The sequence below is a fragment of the Camelus ferus genome, chromosome 16 (assembly GCF_009834535.1).
Source record: "Camelus ferus isolate YT-003-E chromosome 16, BCGSAC_Cfer_1.0, whole genome shotgun sequence".
NCBI lineage: Eukaryota > Metazoa > Chordata > Mammalia > Artiodactyla > Camelidae > Camelus > Camelus ferus.
The window spans coordinates 22,963,224-22,985,298 of record NC_045711.1 but is presented as its reverse complement, the minus strand read 5'-3'; the positions used below and the strand labels follow the sequence as shown (position 1 = coordinate 22,985,298).

At 56.1% G+C, this 22,075-nt stretch overlaps 2 protein-coding genes across 4 annotated transcripts; both read left to right on the top strand.

Annotated features, from left to right (window-relative positions):
* The first annotated feature begins 1,182 nt into the window (after positions 1-1,182).
* Positions 1,183-8,656, top strand: BIRC5 (baculoviral IAP repeat containing 5). Its single transcript, XM_032456710.1, has 4 exons — positions 1,183-2,152; positions 2,454-2,563; positions 3,799-3,916; positions 7,372-8,656. The coding sequence occupies exons 1-4, from the start codon at positions 2,042-2,044 to the stop codon at positions 7,459-7,461; spliced, it is 429 nt and encodes a 142-aa protein (XP_032312601.1). The 5' UTR covers positions 1,183-2,041; the 3' UTR covers positions 7,462-8,656.
* A 5,573-nt stretch (positions 8,657-14,229) lies between these two features.
* On the top strand, positions 14,230-19,729 carry TMEM235 (transmembrane protein 235). 3 transcript variants are annotated; one of them, XM_032498205.1, is made up of 4 exons: positions 14,230-14,410; positions 15,822-15,902; positions 16,488-16,625; positions 19,488-19,729. In XM_032498205.1, exons 1-4 carry the CDS (start codon positions 14,230-14,232, stop codon positions 19,727-19,729), a joined length of 642 nt encoding a protein of 213 aa, XP_032354096.1. The 3 variants fall into 3 exon arrangements, with proteins under 3 accessions (XP_032354096.1, XP_032354097.1, XP_032354098.1); XM_032498206.1 differs by lacking the exon at positions 15,822-15,902; XM_032498207.1 differs by lacking the exons at positions 15,822-15,902; positions 16,488-16,625.
* The last annotated feature ends 2,346 nt before the right edge of the window (positions 19,730-22,075 follow it).

The window sequence follows — 22,075 nt, the reverse complement described above, 5'->3', positions numbered from 1 at the left end:
CACCAGATAGAAAGTGAATCGCAGAAATACAGTGGCTTGATGGTGTTTGCTCCAGAAGATGTATTTTTTAACAAATGCCATCAATATTGGTAGAACTCTGATTAAAATATCCCAGGATAAAAGAGGCAGTGTCACCGTCCACCCAGACGAGAGGGTGGAGCAAACTAAGTCATGCTCTAATGGCAGGCTGGCTGTATTCAAAAATTTTGAAAAGGTTCACACACCCTTTCCCAGCAATCCTGCTTGTAGATGTTTCTACTACAGGCAGAGTTGCACACGTGTGTGTGCCTGTTTGCTGCAGTGCAATTCATAGCAAAAGAAATTGGAGACACCCAGTGTGTACCTGGTTAATTAGAATCAGGGTAGACCATCCAGTAAACACCATGCAGATACTATAAAAAGTGGTGAGATCTCTGGGTGCTGATAAAACAGAGATGTGCTGTTACCCGAAAAGACAGGATGCCAAGTGGCGTCACACACACACATACGTCTGGAAGCATATATAGAAACTGCTGAAAAGTTTCCTTCTGCTAGAGGTCTTGGGTGAGAGGAAGACTTACTTCTCATTGTACCATTTTTGCTTTTACGGTATCAATGCATCACTCTATTTTCTTTTCTTTTCTTTTCTTTTCTTTTTTTTGGCCACTCTTAATGGTAAAGGAGAAATGTGTTCACCAAAGGTTTGGTCAGACTAGATGGCTGTAAGGTCATATCTAGCATTGATATTTTATGATCTCAGAACTGTTTTGTTTGATCATCACAGTATCCATCAGGATTTGTTGCCAACTATTTGAAAATCCAGAGAGTTCACATAAAATGCAAATTTGCCTTTGTGATAAATATATATTTGGTCTTTGTCCCCAATTCCTGGCACAAAGCTCCTAAAAAAATTTTTTGGAATCTCCGGAGTGATAGGAAAGTCTATTGTTCTAATGAGCGGTTCTTGGCAGGTCCCTAGGTGGGCTGGAAGGCAGAAAGACCAAGCCTAGATTAGAAGCTTGGGCGCTATCAGACCCACCCTCCCGACCTCCAGGGAGGGGGAAGTGGCTGGTGATTCAATCAACCAACAAAGGTCAGTGATTTAATCAACCAAACCTATGAAATCTGCATAAAACCCCCTGAAAGACAAGGTTCAGAGGGCCGGAAGGCTTGGGCATCTGCACCAGGCTAATTCCCAGTCACACCGGCCTGGGCCCGATCTGGCTGAGCCTACAGGAGGTGCCTACTCCTCTGGGCTCTCTTTTCTATCATCCAGGTGGACTGTCCTGAGCTGTTCGCTTCCTGGAGTCACATTCCAACCCCGCCTCCCTGAGAAGACACCCAGGCCTCCTCAGGGGCCGGCAGTGGGCACTGTTTCCACACTTGCTGCACCTCTATGGGGCCCCACCCCCACCTCTGCTTGGGGCGGGGACTTAGAAGGGATCTCTAACTCGGGACGAAGCTAGTGGAAAGGGAAGAACAAAGCTCCAAAGGTCAGTTTCTGGATGTTCAAGAAGCTTCCGTGGAAAGACTTTATAAAAGAGACGAGGGAAGAGCTCACTCGAGAGAGGGCGGAGGTTTAGCTGTGACCGTCATCTCTGTGACATCATTCCCCTGGAGGATGCGTGGCCTCTAGGTGGACATGCCTCGGCACACATCTAACCCGCCGGCACAGGGGCAGGGGAAGCTGGCACCAGCGAGTCCCAGCAGTGCGGCGCCCACAAAAACAATAGAGTTTGCAGGCCGAAAGGGCTTAATCCCTAAGTGCTCCGGCAGGGACCACTCCTTGAAACCACGACTGGGACTTGAGCCCATTCTCGGCTCCTCTTCACCACTACTCTCTACCAGCAGTAGCGACACGAGCGAGCGGCGGCGGGGTTTGCTCGGTGCCTGGTGAGCAGCAGGGGAGCCGCGCGGAGAGAAGACTACAACTCCCAGCACACCCCGCGCCGTCCAGCCTCACATTTCCCAGAAGGCCGCAGGCGGCGCGTTCCCGACAAGCCCCGCGGCGGCCGCCCACCGCCGGATTTGAATCGCGGCACCGCTCGGTGGCGGCAGCGGGATGGGTGCCCCGTCATTGCCCCCGACCTGGCAGTTCTACCTCAAGGACCACCGCCTCTCCACATTTAAGAACTGGCCCTTCTTGGAAGGCTGCGCCTGCATCCCGGAGCGGGTGAGACTGCATGGCCTCCCGGAGCCCCCGTGCCCGCCCCGCCCTCGGCCCTGAGGCGACCCTTCCCGCGGGCTGCGGCCCCTCTGTGGGCTCCGGGGATCCCAGGTGACCCCTCCCACGGGCTCCGGCCCCTCTGTGGGCTCCGGGGATCCCAGGTGACCCCTCCCGCGGGCTTCGGCCCCTCTGTGGGCTCCGGGGATCCCAGGTGACCCCTCCCACGGGCTCCGTCCCCTCTGTGGGCTCCTGGACCCGGGGGTGGGGACACTCCGCGCTGAAGCCTGAGCCCTGCTCTCCCTTGCAGATGGCCGCGGCCGGCTTCATCCACTGTCCCACTGAGAACGAGCCCGACTTGGCTCAGTGTTTCTTCTGCTTCAAGGAGCTGGAAGGTTGGGAGCCAGACGACGACCCCATGTAAGTCCCCCAGGCCAGCTTTGCTGGCTTCTGGGTACCCCAGCTCCAATGGGACCTTTTGTTTTGAGTTGGGTTCGCCACAAAACATCTGAATTTGGAAGAATTAGTGAAGGAGCTGCAGCTTTCCAACCTCATTTTGTGCCCTAAACAGCCGTTGTAATGGATGAGTCTCAGTGCTGGCACCTTGGTGATGCTTTAAGTCTCATCAAACTTGATTTGGCAAATGTGGTTCAGGGTGGATGTTGAAAAATGGCTCATTCTTGTAGGTATTTGATATGCCTTTCAGGTTTGACAGAATGCTGGAGCACAGTCTGCCATGACCTGGGGGTGTCCAGGGGCTTTTCTTCTTTTAGAGTTTTTAAAAATCTAAAGCTTTATTGAGCTATCATTCAGACACCACAAAAACCACCCTTTAAAGTGATATAGTCAGTGTTGTTTTGGATTTTGTTCTTTAAGGCAGCTAGGTTTTAAAAAAATTCTCTGTATACATTCAGACAGAACATAATAGCTGTGTTCCTGTAATGTAATGCCACATTTTTCTCTCACCTTTTTTTCCACTTTCAGAATCGATTGCTTCCACAACTTTAATTTTTTTTTTTCCCCTAACATGTTTGCTCTCGTGACCCAGTATTGACTGGGATGGCCTGGTGATCGCACCAAGAATCGCTGGGGAAATGCTGGCTGTATTCTTGGGAGTGAATTTCCAAATGCTATAATATTTGCAGATTATAGTTACTGTTAGCTGTCCTCTTGGACTTTGTGTGGCTGTGTGTTCCTTCCAGAATGTTCTGGTTATAGTGCTATCCACACTGCAGGGATAATTCCCAATGCAGAGGATGATGCCCTTTTTCCAAACCAAGAGATTACATAACAATTCCAGGAGAACGAGACAACTGCCCACAGTTCCTGGAGGAGTTTAAGGGTTTTGGCACGTGATGCCTTTGGATTTACACCGTGTAACACTTCCCCCACTAATTGTTAAAGGACCCCAGGCGAGGGCTGGAGGGAGCTGTCCACAGAGAGGGAAGGTGCTAAAATGAGCTGTGTGGGAAGGCGGCTGGGGACCTGGCCCTGGTTCCACCTGCTTCAGACTTACGTCACACTTTGCTTTTGAAGCAGAGCCAAGTGTGTCTGTGAGATGGGAGGCGGGGAAGAGAGGGACTGTTGATAACTGTGGCTTTTCTCCCTTTACCTGACTTTTCTCTGTTGACGTGCTTGTGTGTTGCTTTTTCTAGAGAGGAGCATAAAAAGCACTCATCTGGTTGTGCTTTCCTTTCTCTCAAGAAGCAGTGTGAAGAGTTAACCCTCAGTGAATTTTTGAAACTGGACAAAGAAAGAGCCAAGAACAAAATTGTATGTATTACTGGGCAGAAGAGCTAGGAGCAGATCCTGCTCGGCATCTTTAGTACCAAACTCCCCAGCCCCTCGTAAACACTGGATGGGCTGTGTTCTCCTCTGAGCAGTTTTCAAGTCCCTCAGATGTGTATGTGAGGATATGAAAGGACAGAAAAGCACCTTTGCTGGGATGTGGTCTTGGAGTTGTGCAGTCAGACAAAACGTAGTGGTGTCCTCAGTTTGAGGTTACCTCTGGTGGTGAGGCACATGGCAGCTAGGGTGGCACTCCCACCTTCAGAGAAAGCTGAGATGGGAGCCGGTTTATCCAGGGTGTTCGTGTGTTAGCAGCGGTGGCAACAGGGATTTGGGGACATAAAGTAGAGAGTGTATCGGGGAAGGGGCATTATGGGTAGTTGGAGAAAGAAGCACCAGTCCCGCTGGACCGTGAAAGGGTTTCTGCAGGTGGACTTTGACCTGTTGGACAGGCGCCCTAGGTTGCTGGGAGAGTGAGGCCAGGAGTCCACAAAGAGGCAGCTTGCAAGCAGCCCAGGCCACGGAGAACTAGGGTCAACAGAGAAAACCAGGACTCCCAGTTAAGTCTGAATTTCAGACGGACAAGGAATAACTTTTTGGCATAATTATATCTTACATTTTGTATAGGTATTTACTAAAAAATTACTGGTTTGTATGATGTTCAGATTTAACTGAGCATCCTCTCTCTTTCTATGCTAAATCTGGCAGCTCTACAGAGAATAAATATTCAGGTGTTTAAGTTCTTTGTAGCAAAGCCCTGGGCAGGGAGTCCAGATGTACGGGTTGTCTCTGCTGCACCCACGCTTTGTGAGTTTAGGCCAATCTTGGTCATACTTTCCTTGCTGCAAAATGGAAGATAGACCCCCATGGTTTCCAAGTTTCTTTTTCAACTTGGAGATTATGTTCCTTTTTAGAGAGGACTATATAGTAATTCTGTCTAATTAGTACCTGTTAAATGCCAAGCACAAAATTGAAAATTTTTTCAAGAAATGGGAAGAAATCCGTGGTCAGTAAAAGCTGTGTGTTCAACGGAGGCCTTGGGAACTGCGGTGCTGGAGTTGGGGAGGGGGCTAAGGAGGGGGCTAGGGAGGGTCCTGGGGGTCAGGAGTCGGCACGTTTTCTGTGATGTACAACAGGTGGTAAGGGTTTAGCCTTCATAGGCCGCTTAGCTTCCGTTAGGTATTGCTCTTTGTTTTGGGGGTTTTTATTCCCCCATAAATGCTTAAAAATGTAAAAACCATTCTTAGCCATTGGGCTAAGAGCAGGCCGTGGGCTGGCTGTGTCCCCGGGCTGTCATTTGCCAGCCCTGTCCCAGGAGAAAGACCAGCGTGTGTACTTAGGGTGCGGTTGTGAGAAAGCTGTGCCCGTGCAGACGGAGGAAGAGCAGGGGTCGCGAAGTGAGGCTGCCGGCAGGTGGCAGAGTGCCGAAAAGCGCAGAGAGGCTTCGGTAGTTGGAGCAAATGGGAAGACACTGCGCCTGTGACGGTCTAGTTCCAAAAACCCGAGTCTTGGGGACCCTGTGCTGTGTAGTGGAGGTTGGGTGGCCTGTCAGGAGAGACGACTTAGGAAGACTGCCTGGAGCAGGAGGGTCTCGGTCATCTGGGTGTCCGACAGTGGGGCCAGAACCAGACTGGAACCAGGTGCAAACACCCTGGCGAGAAAAGTGGGGACATTGGAAGGAAATGTTTTGCTTTTATTTTGCAACTGTCTTTTTTGTTCTCCCCAAGTTAGAACATAGAGTACTTTAAAATTATATGTCTGTTTTATTACTTTGTTTAATTACAGAACAAACCATGTAGGTTTCTGTAAGGAAGAATCAAATCTCCACCCCTATGCAGAGGGTAACCACCATTAACTGTTTGGTGTGATTCCTTCCAGATAATTTTAAAATTTATATGCTGTAAGAATAGAAAGTTGAAGCTATTCATACTTTCCTTAATTGGTTTATAAGACTTCTGCAGTAGAAAGGCTTTTTGTAAGCCCGTGACCCTCAGCTGTATTGTTGCGATGTTCCAGAGCTGTGCTGTCCCGTGGCCATCAGCCACATGTGGCTGCTATAATGCAAGTCAAATAAAACTTAGGATTCAGTCCTTCAGCTGCACTAGCAGCATTTTACCTGCTCAGTAGATGTGTGTCGCTGGTGACTGCTGTACTGGACAGAGCAGATCATTGAACATTCTCATCAGTGCAAAAAGTCCTGATGGGCAGGGCTGCTTTAGAGTGCTACCCAATTTGTTGCAAATAATTGATCACGAATATAAAAATTCAGGTCTCCTGGTGTCCCTACACGTTTTCCCAGGTGAATGGATGTGGATGGTAAGATTTGGGGTCAGAGCCGAGTGGCCTGAATGCTTCCCGCTGGAACACCTGGACAGGCACCTGGGGGTACATCACTGCTGGAGGTGGACTGACACACAGACCCCGTCCATTCTGTGGTAGGGAATTAGGGTGGGAGCTGATACTTTAAGCCATTTACTAAGTCAGTTATGGAATTGCAGTCCATAGTTTTAAGACAAATGCTTATCAGATGGTCTTTAAAAAGAGTCAAGTGAGATAATTACGTGTTGTGGTTTACAAGCACTGAAGTCGAGGAGCAAGAGTTGTTTATAATGATGCTGTGAGTTTCTGAGACCCTGCATTTAAGTGTGAGATGCTGCTGGGCAGTGGGACAGGACCAGTGGCCAGGCAGTCGCCGGGGCCCTGATGCCGGGCAGGTGTGCATCCGAGCTAGAGCCAGGCCCCAGGTCTGCCCTGGGAGCGCACCCCCTGCTCCGTGTTCCTCCTGCTGTGTCGCTGCCGCCGTCTTTTCAAAAAAACTTAACTTCTGTTGTTTTTCTTATTAGAAAACAAACTTAATCCAGTAAGAGTCTGTTGCTTGTTTTTTAACATGGCACACAAATCAAGGAGAATAAAAATTAGGGAAAGGGGTTTCTGGATCTGCTGGCGGGATTGTCGCTTGTTCTCCTGGAGAGACACTTAGCAGGATGAAAGGTTGGAAGCCAGAGAGCAACTTTTTCTGGAGAAAGCTGATGCTTGACAGAGTCTCCTTAAATGGGCAAGAGGAAGGCTCTGGACTTCTCTGTGGGAGCCTCAGAAGCAGCGCAGGGCGGAGGGTGAGAGCAGGCTCTGCCACAGGCCAGCTGGGTAGCCCCGGGCTGGACACTGCGCCGGGCCTCGGCTTCCTCATCCGTGCAGTGGGGGTAGTGGTAGCGCCTGCCCCACCGGGGCCCAGAGCAGTAAGTGAGCGAGCGCATGTGGAGCAGGTGGAGCGGCGCTTGGCACGCGCACAGTGGTCCATAAATGTGTTCTGTTGCTGTAATTACCGTGAGGCAGTGCAGGTGAGAGGCAGGCGAGGCGAACGAGGATGTTTACTCCAGAGAGCTGGGCGTCTCTCTCCTAGCCTGGAGCTTCCACTTCACATGTCTGTTCTTTATTTCCAGGCAAAGGAAACCAATAAAAAGCAGAAAGAATTTGAAGAAACTGCAAAGAAAGTCCGCTGCGCCATTGAGCAGCTGGTGGCCTCAGAGTGACGCCTCCCACTGTCCCCGCCCCACAGCGGCACGTCGGTTCCCAGGCACAGCCCTCAGCAGTTACCAGCTTTCCTCCGGGGCCCCTTAGCTGCACCTTAGGAAAGGAGACATCAGCATTTTGAAATGAGAATGTTTAAACCAGCTTTTCGTTTTTTCTTGAAGATGGTGCCAGGGGCTCCTTCTGTCGTGCAGCTGGTGCTGAGGGCAGTGACCGATTCTCTTTTCTCTTTGATAGTTTTTGCTTTATTGCTTCCTGGACTTACCTGGGTAAGGTGAGACGTTTATCCGTGTGGGCAGAGCCCGTCCACAGCGACGTGTCTGGGCTTCTTGCTGACAACTGGCTGTTGAGCCGAGCTGTGACGCGTGAAGGCGACCGTGGGCTGTGAGCGGACCGGCAGGACTGCGGGTGCCATTTTAACCTTCCCTGTGTAGCGGTCTGCGTTTATGGTGTGCACGTCTCCATTCCAGACGCTGTGTGTCATCTGACTTTGACGTCAGCAGGTCCTGTGACCACCCCCTTTACCCCAGCAGGTCTGTGGTGTCGCAGCAGCTCCCCTCCTCCGAAGCGAGCTGTGCAGACCCCCCCCCCCGACACCTCTGGAAGCACGGCACGTGTGTGCACGCGCGTGTGTGTGAGAGCAAGAGGGGTCCCTCGCTGTCTCTTCTGGCTCATCTTGGGATTTCCAGGTTCACGGGGTGGGGGGTTGTGGGATTAAACCTCAGGCTCTGCCTCCCAACTCGATCTGTGTAAGAGCCCTCTCTGTGCCTGCAGGGGGCGGGGTGGTGGGGGTAGATGCAGGGGCACTGATGTCTTGAGAGTAAAGCTGGCCTCTTGCTTTGAGATCAGCTGAAGAGAAGTGTGACAGGATTGCGGCATTTCTCTACAGGAGGTGAGGGGAGGGTCCTTTGGGCCAGACAAGGCACTTTCCAGAGGCCTGGCTCCCGGCTTCTTCCTCTCCAGTGAGCAGAGCGCACAGCCAGAGTCCTGCTCTGGCCCAGCTGTCGTCCACGGACAGGGCAGGGAGGGCTGGGGTGGGAAATCCTAGGAAGGAGTTCCAGGGCCTAATATTGCCTGTACGCTGCAAACAGCTGTTTCCCATTAATGATGTGTCTAAGGCAGCTGATGATTCACCTGTCTTTCTAATGTGAATCTTCCTAAAGGAGAGCAATTGAATAAAATTAATTTTAAAAAGTGGATTGGAAAACCTCTTTGGGGGAAACTTTTTTAAAAAATAGGTAACTTGTTTATGTTGTTCAGTCTTGCAAGATCATAAATTCAGTGATGTTTGAGTTTCAGCCTCGGCATGGACTAAGCAGAGGTGTGCAGGACTCCTGCCCCGGGCCCTTGCTGACAGGGTGCCTGCCTCGTGGGCTTGGGCCCAGCCCCTGCTGATTTGGAGCTGCGGTTTCCTTACCTTCCACACAGGGGCCGTCGGACCTGTGCCACCTCACCTGGCTGCTTGCTTGTAGCTTCACGGGTTTTGTGTGATGAGAGGCATTGAGACAGAGCCCTCAACCCCTTCTAAGATTCTGCAATGTTGTTTTCTTATTTTGTTTGAATTACCATTTCACAGAACAGGACAAACTACAATTAAAGTTGAGCCCAAAGCCTCTCTTAGTCACTGGGAGGACCAGTGTGAACTTTATGTGGGTTCTGAGACAGAGTGAGGTGGCAGGAGCTGTCTAGCAGAAGCGGTCATTTATGAAATTGCCGCACGATCAGACCGCCCCAGTGAGCTGGAAGGCGCACGCTGCTCGTTGCGCCTCCCCGAGAACAATGCAGTGGCCTGAATCCTTTCTAAATGACTTGGCTTAGAGCTGTGGGGACTTGGTGGGCTGCTGCGGGCAATCTGTCAGCCCTGATTTGCTGTGTCTCCATTACTGCTACCCTTCTCCACATCTGTGTCACATTCTCCACGTCATCGGCTCCGCAGCGGTACCCAGCTCTCCTCCCCGAGGCCCTGCTCACGCGGGCTGAGGCCTGGCGTTAAGATGATGGATTTGATTTCACCCTCCTTCATGAAGTTAAGCTGTAGGGTGGATTGTCACAGTCCTACTGGAAACCTCTGGTGGTCATCTAGGTAGTGCTGAAAAATAAAAACTCATTTCAAGCACTGTGCAGACCCTACTGGGCTTTTTAAATCTTGTCAGCTTTTCGAAGTGGTCCTTTCTTAGCCTGCTGACTGACCATTCCCACCCCAGTGGTGGCAGCAGGAGGAGGAGTCCTTGCAGAGACAGAGCCAGCCTTGGGCTCCAATGCAAGAGTCACTTGAGCCCAGAACCGTTTATTTGTGCCATCTGGATTCATTCCATGTACAAGCCAGCTGTGAGAAACACACCTCAGGCTTACATTTTCCTGCCACGTCTCAGAGGAGTGAAATGTGTTTTTCCCTCTAAGCTTGGAGAATATTGCAGTGGTTTTTGTTCAGGGGTAAAAAGCACTCCAGCCTTTATATTCATCTCAGCTGCTTATTTTTGATATTTGCAGCCAATCTGTAAATGGCCACTTCACTTTAATATCTAGTCCTTACAAACTTGGCGCCATGGAGAAGCCGAGAATCCAAACATTTCTGCCCTCAGTTCCGTTGCACAGCGGGGAATGCTGCAGATTTTGGCTTTGTCGGACTGTGCCGTGGACCCCGGCTAAGCCGGGGCCGACCCCTCAGTCCATCTTACACATTTCCTCTTCTAGAAACTTCAAAGAACCATGTTTATTACTGGACCTTAGTGGCTGCCCACGTCAGGATGCTTGGTAGGCCTCCATTAACAAAGCCTCGCAGCTTCTCCAGGCAGCAGAGTCTGGAAGGGGTGTCGGGTGTGCCCAGGGCAGAGCCTGCGGGTGGCCTCAGGGACCAGGGTCCTCCATGTCCCCAGGGCTGTGGAAGACAGGGCACCAGCCAACCGTCACCTGCAGGTTGGCACCACCTTGGGATGCTGAGCATTCTTTGCAGGTTGTACTCCCTTAAAAAGAAGCGATAGCTCAACTGTTGCCAGTAAAGTCTAAGGTGATCGTAGCTGCGTTTCCCTGGATGCATGAGTGCAGGTTGGTAAACAGGTGAGGTGGCTTGTCCAGGATCCCACAGCTAGTGAGTGTTCAGGCTGGGATTTGATCCCAAGCAGTCCGGGCCCTCGCCATTGGATGCTGCCCAGCCTCGGGGTTTCGGCTGTGGGCGAGGGCCTGACCCCAGGGAGCAGGGGCTGCCTTTAAACCGTCCCCTTTCCATTTTTCAGACAGCTTTGTCACAAAGGCCCTTGTTCTGTGAACTGACATCTGCTTCCCTGAGCCTCCCAGTGATCCTCGTTGTATAAGATCTTAACTGTGTGTTGCACTAAGGTTCACAGGAAGTTGTAAAGATAGAACAGGGGTCCTGTGTAACCTTGGCCCAGCTTCCCCTGTCGTAACCACAGTCCAGCATCTGGACTCGCTTTCAAGAGTTCAGGTCAGGGCTGAGCAAAGGCGAGCGGTGCTGCGCGGTGCGCTCAGAGCTGGCCTGCTGGCGCCGGGCTGGCTTGTCTCCTGGGGTGAAGGTAGCTCTTGAAGCAGGGGGCCAACTGAGCCATAGGATTTCTCTCCACCAGGCTCAGCCTGCAGCATTTGAGCCAGATTTCAGTTGCTGCGACCAAGCTGGGGCCTAGGTTTCTGTGGTGCTTTTCCACCCAGTCCCCAAGGTGGTGACGTCTATCCGTTTGTTCACTCAGACACTTGAGCACGTACTGTTTGCCAGGTGCCGTGTCCAGGGCTTGGAGCCCAGAGAGGACTCAGCCTCGTGCAGCGAGCTCACAGGGTTCCTTGTTCTCTGAATGGTGAGGGGACAGAGGTCAACTAAGCCTTATGAGTGTGTCCGTGGGAGCACCGAGGTAACAAGGAACTCTTGGAGCATCCTATTTGTCCGGGAATGAGGAGGGGACTGCCAGATGGACAAGGCAGGGGAAGGTGTGCCAGGCGGAGGGAAGGGAGTGTCCATTCTGAGGACAGCAGGTGCGTTCTGTATGGGGGGACGGAGGGATGGCATCCTTCTGTTTCCCTCTCAGGCAAGCCTGTCGGAGTTACCAGACTGGACAGGGGCTGGCCCATCCAGGGTGGCCGTGATGAGCCCTTATAGGCCTGTGAGCCCTGGCGGATGAGAGTGACCGGCCATGTGGCTGCCGCCCTGCACATCAGTGTTTCCCACCTGTGACCCCGACCATCTGAGAACCCTGTAGCATGGTTGGTTTTTGACTAGAACAGTATCTTGAAGAGTCTACCAGTTTGAATTTGCTTCATAATGCTCCCTGAGGGAACGAGCTGACCTGTCAGGTAGGGTGAGGTCAGGAGGTTCATTTTCTGTTGAAGGATGTTTGCCAAACGCAGTGAGATCAGCTGTGGTGCAGCCGGTGCTGAGCGGCTCTGACCGTAATGTTGCCAGTGGTTTCGGCTGCTTCCCCGCCCTGCATTGGAGGCCATTTATGGTGCCGTTGATTGGCCTGGAGCAGGGGACCTATTGCTGGAGCCAGGCATCCTGTTCCTCCAGCCGCTGCGAGCTAGCTGAATGTAAGTTTAAAGAAGAGAGGATTGGGTGCAGCCCTGTTTCTTTGTCCCTCATAATTGGGATTTCTTCCATCGAAGATGCCGCCTGCCCTGATTCCTGTGCTAGTGGTCTGATGCTGGCTTTGAAGAGGCCCCAACAGCCAGGTGACAAGTTCTGGGTTGCAAGTTGATGAAAGGATGAATAATGGAAAGTAATTGGTCATTCTAAAGCAGCGCCCTTTCAGAGCTAGGCTAGGGTACAATTTGGATCCATCTCGAGGGAAGTAGCCTGGTGAAATTCATCAAAGTAGCCCCTGAAGGACCGACACCCACTGTCTGGGGACCATCCAATCAGTAGCTCTGACTGCACAGTCTGGGGTTTAACCTGAGCCAGGTCTTTAAAGCCATGGGGTGTAGACTGCTGACCTGGCCATCGACACTACAACGTGAGCGGAATACGTGTCTGTTCCTCTACAGGAATGCGAGGCTCTGGGGTAACAGTAGCCTCGAACAGCGCCCATTGCTGGCCCTGACAGCAGAATCCTGTTCTGTTTAAGCTTTATGGGGGTGCAAAGGAGACCCTTTCAAGCGAGAGGCAGGGGGTCCCTGGGAGGAAGTGTGGCCCATCCACACTGTGGAGTGTTCAGCCTAAAGGGTTCCTCTGTTCTCCCTAAACATGGTCTCAAGTCATATCTGAAACACAGAAGCAATACCCATCCTGTCACGCTGTGGGGCATCCATTGGGGTCATTCTCTCTCTTTCCCAGCTCTGTCCCCACCCTCCCCTCCTTCTGTTGCAGATGGCTCTGCTCCCCATCTGCCAGCTGAATTCTTTCACTTTGCAGGCCCAATGCCCCCCTCACCCAGAGAGGAGGGCAGCTGCTGACACCTTGCTTCCAGAGCAGGGCCTCGGGGCAGGGCCCGCAGGCACAAAGGGTACCATGATCACCCCCTGCTCAGCCAGGACCCCCCCCACCCTCCCCCCTCACCCCCCGCCACACTCCCCAACCTAGTCTTGGGTGTGGTGTGAAGAAAGGTGGACAATTCCATGCCGCTGTCTGACCGCCCTTTGAAGTATTGTTTCAGTAACTTTGCTAGGACCGTTTTTACCGCCTAACTATATTCCTCAAACCCAGAAGAGCCTGGTAGAGAAAAAGGGGCCAAAAAAAACCCCCAAACACTCCGAAATGAGACCCCTTGGATTCCCTAAGTCATGAAGCTGCTTCCTCTGAGAAGGACGGCCCCCATGAGGATGTGGACTTCCAGCCTGACTCCTGTCTCTGCTCACAATGTGGGGGGGAGGGGGCACGAGGGACAGTCCAGAGACCTGGAGGGGAGGCCCTCCCAAGACTGAACCCCAGACAGCCCCACTATGGCAGCACCAGCCTGTCCCTCCGCACAGGCCACTGCTCCTGCTCCTGGGTGGGGCCCCTTTTGTGACTCCTCTGCCTCCTGCCCTGCAAGCACCCGGCAGCTGTCCTAGAAGAGACTTCATTTAGGTTTATAAGTGAGTGATGGGTGGGCAGAGGACCGCCTTGCCTCGTGTGGCGTTGGTAACTGGAGCTCATCAGAAGCAAGACTTCCTTCGGCAGCCCCCTTGCCAACCACCCCGTCTTCATTGGGTCCCTCTAATGGTGGGTCTTGGAGACTAAGACCCCAGGGCCAACCAGCAGCCAAGGGCCCCAGCGGAGGGGCTGCCTCCCACCATTCAGGCTGCCTGCTGAGCCCCTGGGGCTGCTGCAGGCCCCACCCTCCTTCCTCCTCAGCCTGGCCCTTTGGCAGCTGAAGAACTGGAGGTTTAGAGAAATTAAGAAATTTGCCCAGGGACCCCAGCCAGCAGCCAGCTCACTGGGGACACTGGAATTCGAACACATATCTGCACCCGGCTACCTGCGCTGGCTCCCCGATCTCCTCTTCCTCTCCCCGAGGGGTGAGCTCAGCGATTGCAGACAGACAGGCGTTCCCTGCCCACCTGAGGAGTGCTGCCCGCCAGGAACTCGGGCGCGGAGCCCAGAAGAGCCCCGGGAGCACCACCTGCCTTTCTGGTTCCCGCCGCCCCCTCTCTGGGACCCCTCCCCTGCCCTACTCCCCAGCTTCCCCACCTCCTCCCTGCCCCTACTCCCCCGGGCTCCTCTTGCTGGCTCTCTCCACTCCCTCAATCCCAGCTTCCCGCGAGCCCCCCACTCCCCAGCTCCCCCTCACCTTCCAGCTCCCTCCTCTCCCTGACACCCAGCTCCTGGGACCCCTGCACCCGCAACCCGGATGGCCCGGCTGGGCGCTCTGCTCCTGGCCGCTGCCCTGGGTGCGCTGCTCAGCTTCGCGCTGCTGGCAGCTGCCGTGGCCAGCGACTACTGGTACATCCTGGAGGTGGCGGACGCCGGCAACCGCACCAGCCGAGACGGGCAGCTCTCCTCCCACTCGGGGCTCTGGCGCATCTGCGAAGGTACCTGCTGCCCCTCCCCCAACACTGCACACCCCCCTTCCCCTTCCCCTCGGACCCCCAGTCTGCACCTCCTCCTCCCAGAGTAGTGCTGAGAGGCCTCCTCTGCCCCCCACCCTCCACCCCGCCCGGTCTGCCCTCAGGGGTCTCCCGGGCACCCCTCCCCCCCAGCTGTGACAGTCCAGCTGGAGGAGGAAGGGACTCCTGCTCAGGGCCAGGCTGAGAGTGGGAGGTGAAAGTAGGGGGCACTGGGTGGTCCCATAAGGACCCCAAGAGCCTCCCAGGGCAGATGCCCTCAGCAGCCCCTCAGCCTCACCTACTGGGAGCCCGTCTTGTTTTAGAAGTGGTGGTGTGTCCCTTGGAAGGTGGCAGGTCACCATCTGCAGGGGCCCTGGACTGAGGTGGAAGCCAGTGTGGAGGAGGAGGCCCAGGTGTGGGAGCTGGGGCTCTGGCAAGGCCAGGGTTCCTCACCCCAATGACGAGTTGTTTCTTGATTACTGTGGTGGCTCAGTCTGGTCACCCCATTATCCCGGCTCCCCATCAGACACAGCCAGGGCTGTGTGGCAAGGCCCCCCGCTCTGCTGCCCCCCACTGCCCCACACCACGCAGCAGCCTGAGGTGCACTGGGTAGAAAGTAGGGGCCCCACATGGTTTCAGACCTGCACAGGAGAGAGGAGAGCTTTCCTCATCAAGGCCTGAGGATGAGGGCTTCCACACTCCTCCCCCCTCAACTGCTGGCCTCACAGCTCCCCCCTCACCGTGGTGGGGCTGGACTGGGGGGCTTCCCCTGCACAGGACAAGCGCTGGGCGGCAGGGATGCATGCGAGCGTGTGTAAATGGGTGTGCACGTGTTTGTGAGTGCAGTCGGTGTGAGAGCGTGAATGCAGCTGTGTGCCTGTGCATGTGTGCATGCTGGTGCCTTCCTCAGAGCTGCGGGGAAGGAAGGACGGAGCTGTTATTCATCCATCCATCCCGCAGGCAGCCGGAGGCCCCAGGCCTCTCCCAACCTGTGCATGTGTTCATGCATGTGTGCCCGTGTGCGCAGAGTCAGAGAGCCCACATTACATGCCCTTCTCCTGGGCAGCTGAAGCCTGGCTTCCGCGTGTGAGCATGCTTAGGGAGCCCGGCCCGAGGGAGGCCTGAGGGCAGCCTCTGCAGTGTTTGAGATTTTCCACGAGCATCCACGTAGGTATTATTTGTACACTAAATAAGCAAAGTGAAAGGTCTTGAGCCCTCCAAACCCATCTGGAGCCCCAACACCGAGTTCCAGGAGAGAATCTGACAGCGCCCCGTGGGGCCCTCGGCCCAGCTGCGGGTGAGAGCCTGCAGACCTCCCATCTCCGACAAGCACAGGGTGGGTAGTGGGCCCACCGGGGTCTGGCCCACCAGGCTCTGCGTTCTTTCTGCTTTTTAGGGCAGAACAGCTGCATCCCCCTGATTGACCCCTTTGCCAGCGAGGTCCTGGATGCCTCCGCCTCAGTGCGGCACCTGCTCTGTGAGTGCTGGGGCCGGCGTCATCCCCCGGCCTCGTCATCGCCGGGCGAGGCTCAGAACCCGCTCATCCTGGACCCACAGAACTGCCTCCAGCCCGACCCTGCGTGGCCCGGAGGACATTTCCCCACATGACTGGCCTCAGCCCCCATGCTCTGTGGTTGGTTTGTGACCACAGGCACCTGACCCCCAGCCTGTCCTGCCCTCCCCGTGCCCCTTCTGGACTCTCCTTTATGTTTCCAAATGGGTCTAGCTGGTGGACAGCTCCCACCTTGTGGGTAGAGGGGCACGTATCCGCTGCCCCAGAGAACCTGGGGAGGTTGGGAAGGGTACTGGGGAACCCCCTCACCCTGGGCCTCAGGAAGCCTGTGTTAGGACCCAGGGTGGGCACTGGGAGGGTCAGGTGGTTACCATGGAGACATCAGAGGGACTCAGATGGTCCAGCTCGTCCTCCGGCCAAGGCTAAGATGATCCCATGTGCCCTGCGAAGGAGGACCTCCAGGCAGGCAAGGCTCTGAAGGGCCCAGTTAGAGCTCCCTGGGGGCAGGTCCGGGTCCCCAGATGCTCCCTGACCCCCGTCTCCTGGCAGCGCTGCACCGTGCCGTCATGGTGGTCCTGCCCCTGAGCCTCATCCTCATCGTGTGCGGCTGGATCTGCGGCCTCCTCAGTTCCCTGGCCCGGAACGGCCCTCTGCTGCTCTTCACTGGCTGCTACTTCTTGCTGGGGGGTGAGTCTGGGGGCCATGGAGGCCACAAGTCCTGAGAGTGGGGTGCTGCCCCTCCTGCTCTATCCCCTGTGCCCTGCTGGCTGCTCTGAGCCTGGGCCCTCCCTAGAGACTGAGCTGTAGGAGGAGGGGGCCTTTGTAAGGGCAGGGATTCTGGCTGTGGGCCCAGATCCAGGGACTGGGGTGGAGGAGGCCCAAGACTGAGCTTCCAGGCGGGGGAGGTGTGAGGATCTCCACAGGGACCCCAGGAACTGCCCTGCTAGACCGACCCCCACCCGTTCCCCACTGCTCCCCAGACTGTCCCGGCCGAGGGAGCCATGTGGGCAGGGGTTTGGCGTGGGCCAGGCAGGGTCAGGCAGTAAGACAGGGTGAGATGCAGCCTCAGAGTCCTTGGCAGTGACCCCAAGCCAGGCCCAGACTGGGACTAGTAACAGTTCATCAGCTGACATTCCTCTAGACCGCAGGCACTGGGCCAAGCCCTGCTCAGGGATTGTGGTGTCACCAACACTCAGTGGTCGCAGCTCCCAGCTGAGATGGCCGAGGGAAAACTGAGGTCAGCAGGAAGCTTGTCCTGGAGTCCCCTTCACTGCCTTTTGGTGCCATGGCACAGACACGGGTGCCTCGGGCTGGCTGTCATTGACAGTGGGCTGGAGGCTCCTTGGGGTCAGTCCTCAGTGGCCCCTCCCATCCAGGGCCAGGCCTGAGCCAAACCTGGCGTCCGTACTGTCAGGGCCATGGCTCAAGGACCAGACCACAGCATCCTGGGGCTCCCTCCCAGGAGACCTGCTTCCTCCCCGGGGCTGCTGGGCCTCTTGAGAGGCCTCGGTCAGGAGCGAGTAGACGGCCCGCCCAGCACCAACTGCCGGAGGACTGGCAGCCTGGGTGTTTGGTTTAGAGAGAGAGCAAGAGAAGTTAGAGCGTCAGCTCTGAACTGACCCCTGGGGACCCTGTGTGTGTGTGTCCAAAATCCAATTAAGAGGACCTTGGGATGCCACTGAGAGGAGTAATTGGGTAGGATTGTAACCAGGAAACCTTATGATGAAGGAAACCTTGCATTATGCTTGGAACCAGGGTGCCGGCCAGTAGGCAGAGGGAGGGTCTGGAGGCAGCTAGTAGGGGGCATTCAGTTGGTAGAGGGCATTCCGCCTGCTCGAGGGAGGGCAGGCAGGGAGCCTTGGTGGAAGAACGCCCCCCTGCTCCCCTGCTCAGGGGCCAGACTGGCTGCACCTCTGCTTTCCTTGCATGGCAGCTTCTCCGTGGAAATGGATCCATCTGATGTCACTGTCAGGAGCCTGCCCAGATGGGGCCAGGGCTGACCGATGCACCAGCTCCGGGGGCTCTGAGATAGGAATGTCACACTAAGGGGACCTGCATGTGGCCAGATCACCCCACAATTCCCCACTTCCGTCATTACTGCAGGGAGAGGGAGTCACACACAGGTCCAGGACGATGCTGGCTGGACCCTGAGCTGGGGGTGTGAGGATGGACATGGCCTGGGTGATGATTTCTGCTGATTGCTATCACCTAGCTCGAGGCTCCGGCACTAGCCAGGGGAGATGCCTGAGTCATCCCCAGGAGGTCTGTGGCTCAGAGAGCAATTTGGCAGGAGCCCTGACCACGGTAGGCTGAGACAGACACCTCTCTTTCTGGAGCCCCAGCTGTATGAGAGCTCCCCAAGGAAACCTGAGAGGCGTGCTCAGCCCCAGCACTAGGCACTGACCTCAGTCCCAGAGGCCCGCAGTCGGTCTGGCTTCACATCTTCCCCAAATTAAATCCATAACTTCTGCTGCAGCTCTGCCCAGAACCTAGGCTGGTGGCTGTGAGTCCTCCCTCCCTCCCTCCTTCCCATCTTTGGTCAAGTGAGGAATCGCAGAGGACCTGGGTAAGAGTCGGGCAGGAGCGGAGCCCGGGGCTCTGCCCCTTCTCTGGGTCCCAGCGAGGTCCAGACCTGCCCTGAAGGTCAGCTCCGGTCAGCCTCTTGCCCTTAGTAGGGCAGCGTCCAGAGGGAGCACCGTGCACCCAGGAAGTGCCTGTAGGAGCCTCAGGACCCACCCTGCAGTCTCTATAGCTGGTACCAAGGGCAGGCTCTGATGTCATCCTGCAGCTGTGGGACAGGAGGTGACTCTCTGGGCTGGTCCCTCTAAGCCCAAGTGGACAGGAAAATGTCCCAGTGCCCAGCTCTTTGTTTGCCCCTGAACCTCCAGGGCCTCCAGGCACCATGTGCTAAGCCAGCCTCCTTCCTTTGACTTCACAGAGACGTGGGGTCGGAGGGAGGAGGACGTCCTTGCCTGGGGAAGGACATGGGTATTGGGAGCAGTAGGAAGGGCCTGAAACTCAGAGCTGGGGAGGGGAGAGGGCTTCTGGGAGAGAGGGACACTGAGCTAGGGCCAGGAGGGGAGCATGTGGCCCAGTGAAGTGGGGAGGGGAAGCTGTGGGCTAGAGGGGGCCAGAGGGGCAGGGCAGGGGATGGCTCAGGGCGCCTGGTCAGAGCTCCAGCTCTTGGCTCCCGGCTCCCAGGAGAGATCACTGTGTGTGTGTGTGTGTGTGTGTGTGTGTGTGTGTGTGTGTGTGTGTGTGTGTGTGTTGGGGACTCCAGGGGTAAGGGAGGGTGGAGGGTGCTGTGTCTATGGGGCATTTATGTGAGTGGGGACTATATATTGTGGGTGTATGGGGTGCTGTTTGCAAGGGGGTTTTGTAGGGTGAAGTCCTGAGGTTTGAGGACTGAATCAGGGCCTCTGTTGCCCCCAGAGGCCAGTGGGCAGGGGCTCCCAAGGCCATGTCTGCAGGACCACCTTGGCCAGGGGCCCAAGTAGCAGGCGCCCCCAGCAGGCGTGCACTCTGGTCACTCCACACCCCATCCCCCAGGCACCCTGACCCTGGCGGGGATCAGCGTCTACATCCACTACTCGCACCTGGCCCTGGCGGAGACGGCCCGCCAGTACGGCCCCCGGCACGTGCAGGACGTCCGCATCAGCTTCGGCTGGTCTGTGGCCCTGGCCTGGGGCTCCTGCGCCTCGGAGGCACTCAGCGGCACCCTCCTGCTCACAGCAGCCCGAGTCCTCGGCCTGAGCCAGCAGCCGGGCGCCCCCCACTCTGTGGTCATCTGAGTCCCAGAAGGGCGGGGGTGGGGGGTGGGGAGGGGCTCGGTTTCCCTTTGCACCTTTTGGAATTTGGTGGCCAGAGCCCGGCCCTGGAGAGGCTGCGGGAGAAGGCTGCTGGGAGCCCCGTTCTGAAGGCCTGGCTGGAGTCCTGGCTGGGCTGGGACGGGAGGTCCTGAGGTGAGCAGGGGGCAGAGCCGAGAATTTAAGTTCCTCTTACTTGGCAAAGCCAGATGTCTGGGGCTCCCTTAGCCCGTTGTGCCTTTAGGAACTAAGTGATTTAGCCCCTCTCAGAGGTGAGAAAAGTGAGTCTGGGAAAGAGGAAGCAAATGGCTGTGGGATGGTTGGTGGTGGAGTTGGGTGGGGGTGCTGTGGGCTTCTGGGTGGTCAGTGGGTCCCCTCGCCTCTCAAGGGTGTGGCCTGGGCTCGCCCAGCCCCCATCACTCCTGGTGTGTCACCACCGTCCCCCTTCCTTTCTGGGGACCTGAGCCAGGCGGAGAGGCTACCCTGATCCCAGGGAAGGGGCCGTGGGAGAGAGAAGCAGGTATCCAGTTACAGCCCTGTGCGAGGCGTCCTGCAGAGCTCTGTGGTCGTCTGGGCTCCCAGGCTCCCTTCACAACAGTTAACCGTTCACCCAGTTTACAGAAGGGAGACTGAGGCCCAGGTCACCCAGAACAGCGCCCTTGCAGTCTTGGGGTTTGCCCAGGCCTCTGTCTGTCCCCTCGCCCTGAGGGCAGGCGTTGGTGGAGAGGAGACTGAGGACTGGGGGCCCCTTGGATTTGCAGGCGCAGGGCAGCCCAGGGGGCTGGACATGCCTCCGCCTGCCTTGTGTTCAGGCCCGGATCCTTGTCCTGGCACTGCTGCTGCTGCTGCTCCTTCCGAGGGCCAGCGCTCCAGGACCCCCTCCTTGTCTGCAGCTCCCTGGGGAATGTCTGTGATCAGCAGGGCCCTGTGGGCGCCGGAACATGCAGGTGTGCAAGCCCTCCCGGGGTGGGGGAGCCGTGCCAGGGTGGAGAGTGAGGGACTTCTCAGCCAGGAGGGGCGGAGGCTGCCCAGCACGACAGAGGCCAGAGCCTGGACCTTTGACCAGAGGCCAAGCCAGGCCAAGTGCTGCTCTGAGGGCCAGACAGGCAGGGGGGCTAGCCTGTGCCTGGTCATGGTGATCTGCAGGCTGGGGCTCCCCGGATGCTGGGTGGGACCGGAGCCCCTACTCTGGTCTCAGGCTCAGGGCCTCCTGAGTCTGGGGTGTGTGTGGCCTCTCTTGCCTTGGTCTCCCCCTCCCCCACCTCCATTGCTTCAGAGGTTACAGGAAGCTCTGGCGGCATCAGGGGCTGGCCCCATTCTGGGGGGCCCACTGAGGGGCAAAGAGCTGGGGGGTTGAGTGGGGGCTTCCCTTCCTGCTCGTGTTCTAGCATTTACCATTTCATGTGGCAACATTGTGCCAACTAGTCCTTAAATAAATCAGCTTGTTCTGTGTGCAGTATAAGCCTTTCCTCTCTTAATGATGTTCAGAACAGGTACCACACGCCCATGGCTTAGGCAGTTACCGGCTGGGCCTGCATATCCGTCTGTCCAGAGACACCTTCTGCAGACACAGCAAGCTCCTTCCTCCCAGGCCAGCGCAGGCAGGGAGGACTCCCTGGCTCTCGTGTTGGGCCCGGGGCGGGCTTCGTGGGCAGGTCCTCTCGGCTTGGGAGGCTCCTTCTCACCTGACCTCTCCTCCGTCCCACGGCAGCGCCTCCTGTGGGTGTGCTGGGGTCGGGACTCTGAGAGCTGAGCCCGGGGCCTCTGGCTGCAGGCAGGCGTGGGCTCCAGGCACAGGATGGGGAAACAGACACACATGGGTGGCCCTGGGGTCCCAGATCCCTGAGGGCTGGTGTTTGTGGGAGGCGGGGGCCTTGCCCGCCCTGCCTCCCGGCCCGTGTCAGCGGGGCTGCATGGCTCTGCGACACCTCAGTCTCTGATTAACCGAGGTCCACAGAGGGTATTTCTGGTTTGCCCCAGCCCCTAACTGAGGTCTTGGCTGCAGCTTCCTGAGAAGCTCCAAGGACTCCCAGAACCGCCCAGCTAGCCTCCCTGATTCCTAGACCACAGAATCGATGAGAAACAATTGAGGATTACTGCTGTTTGGGGGTAATTGGTTGCAGAGCAATGGAAAACCAGCACAGGACATGTTTGCAGGGCGGGGCAGGGCAGGAGGCACGACAGAGGTTTAGAGTTGCTGGCTTGCTTTTGATTCTCTGTGTCATTATCACCTCCTCAAGCACAGGAGAGAGGTTCTGGGGCCTTGGGAGAGCCCCACATTTTGCATCTCCCATAGTATAGACAGATGTAGATTCTTTTTTTTTTTAAGTT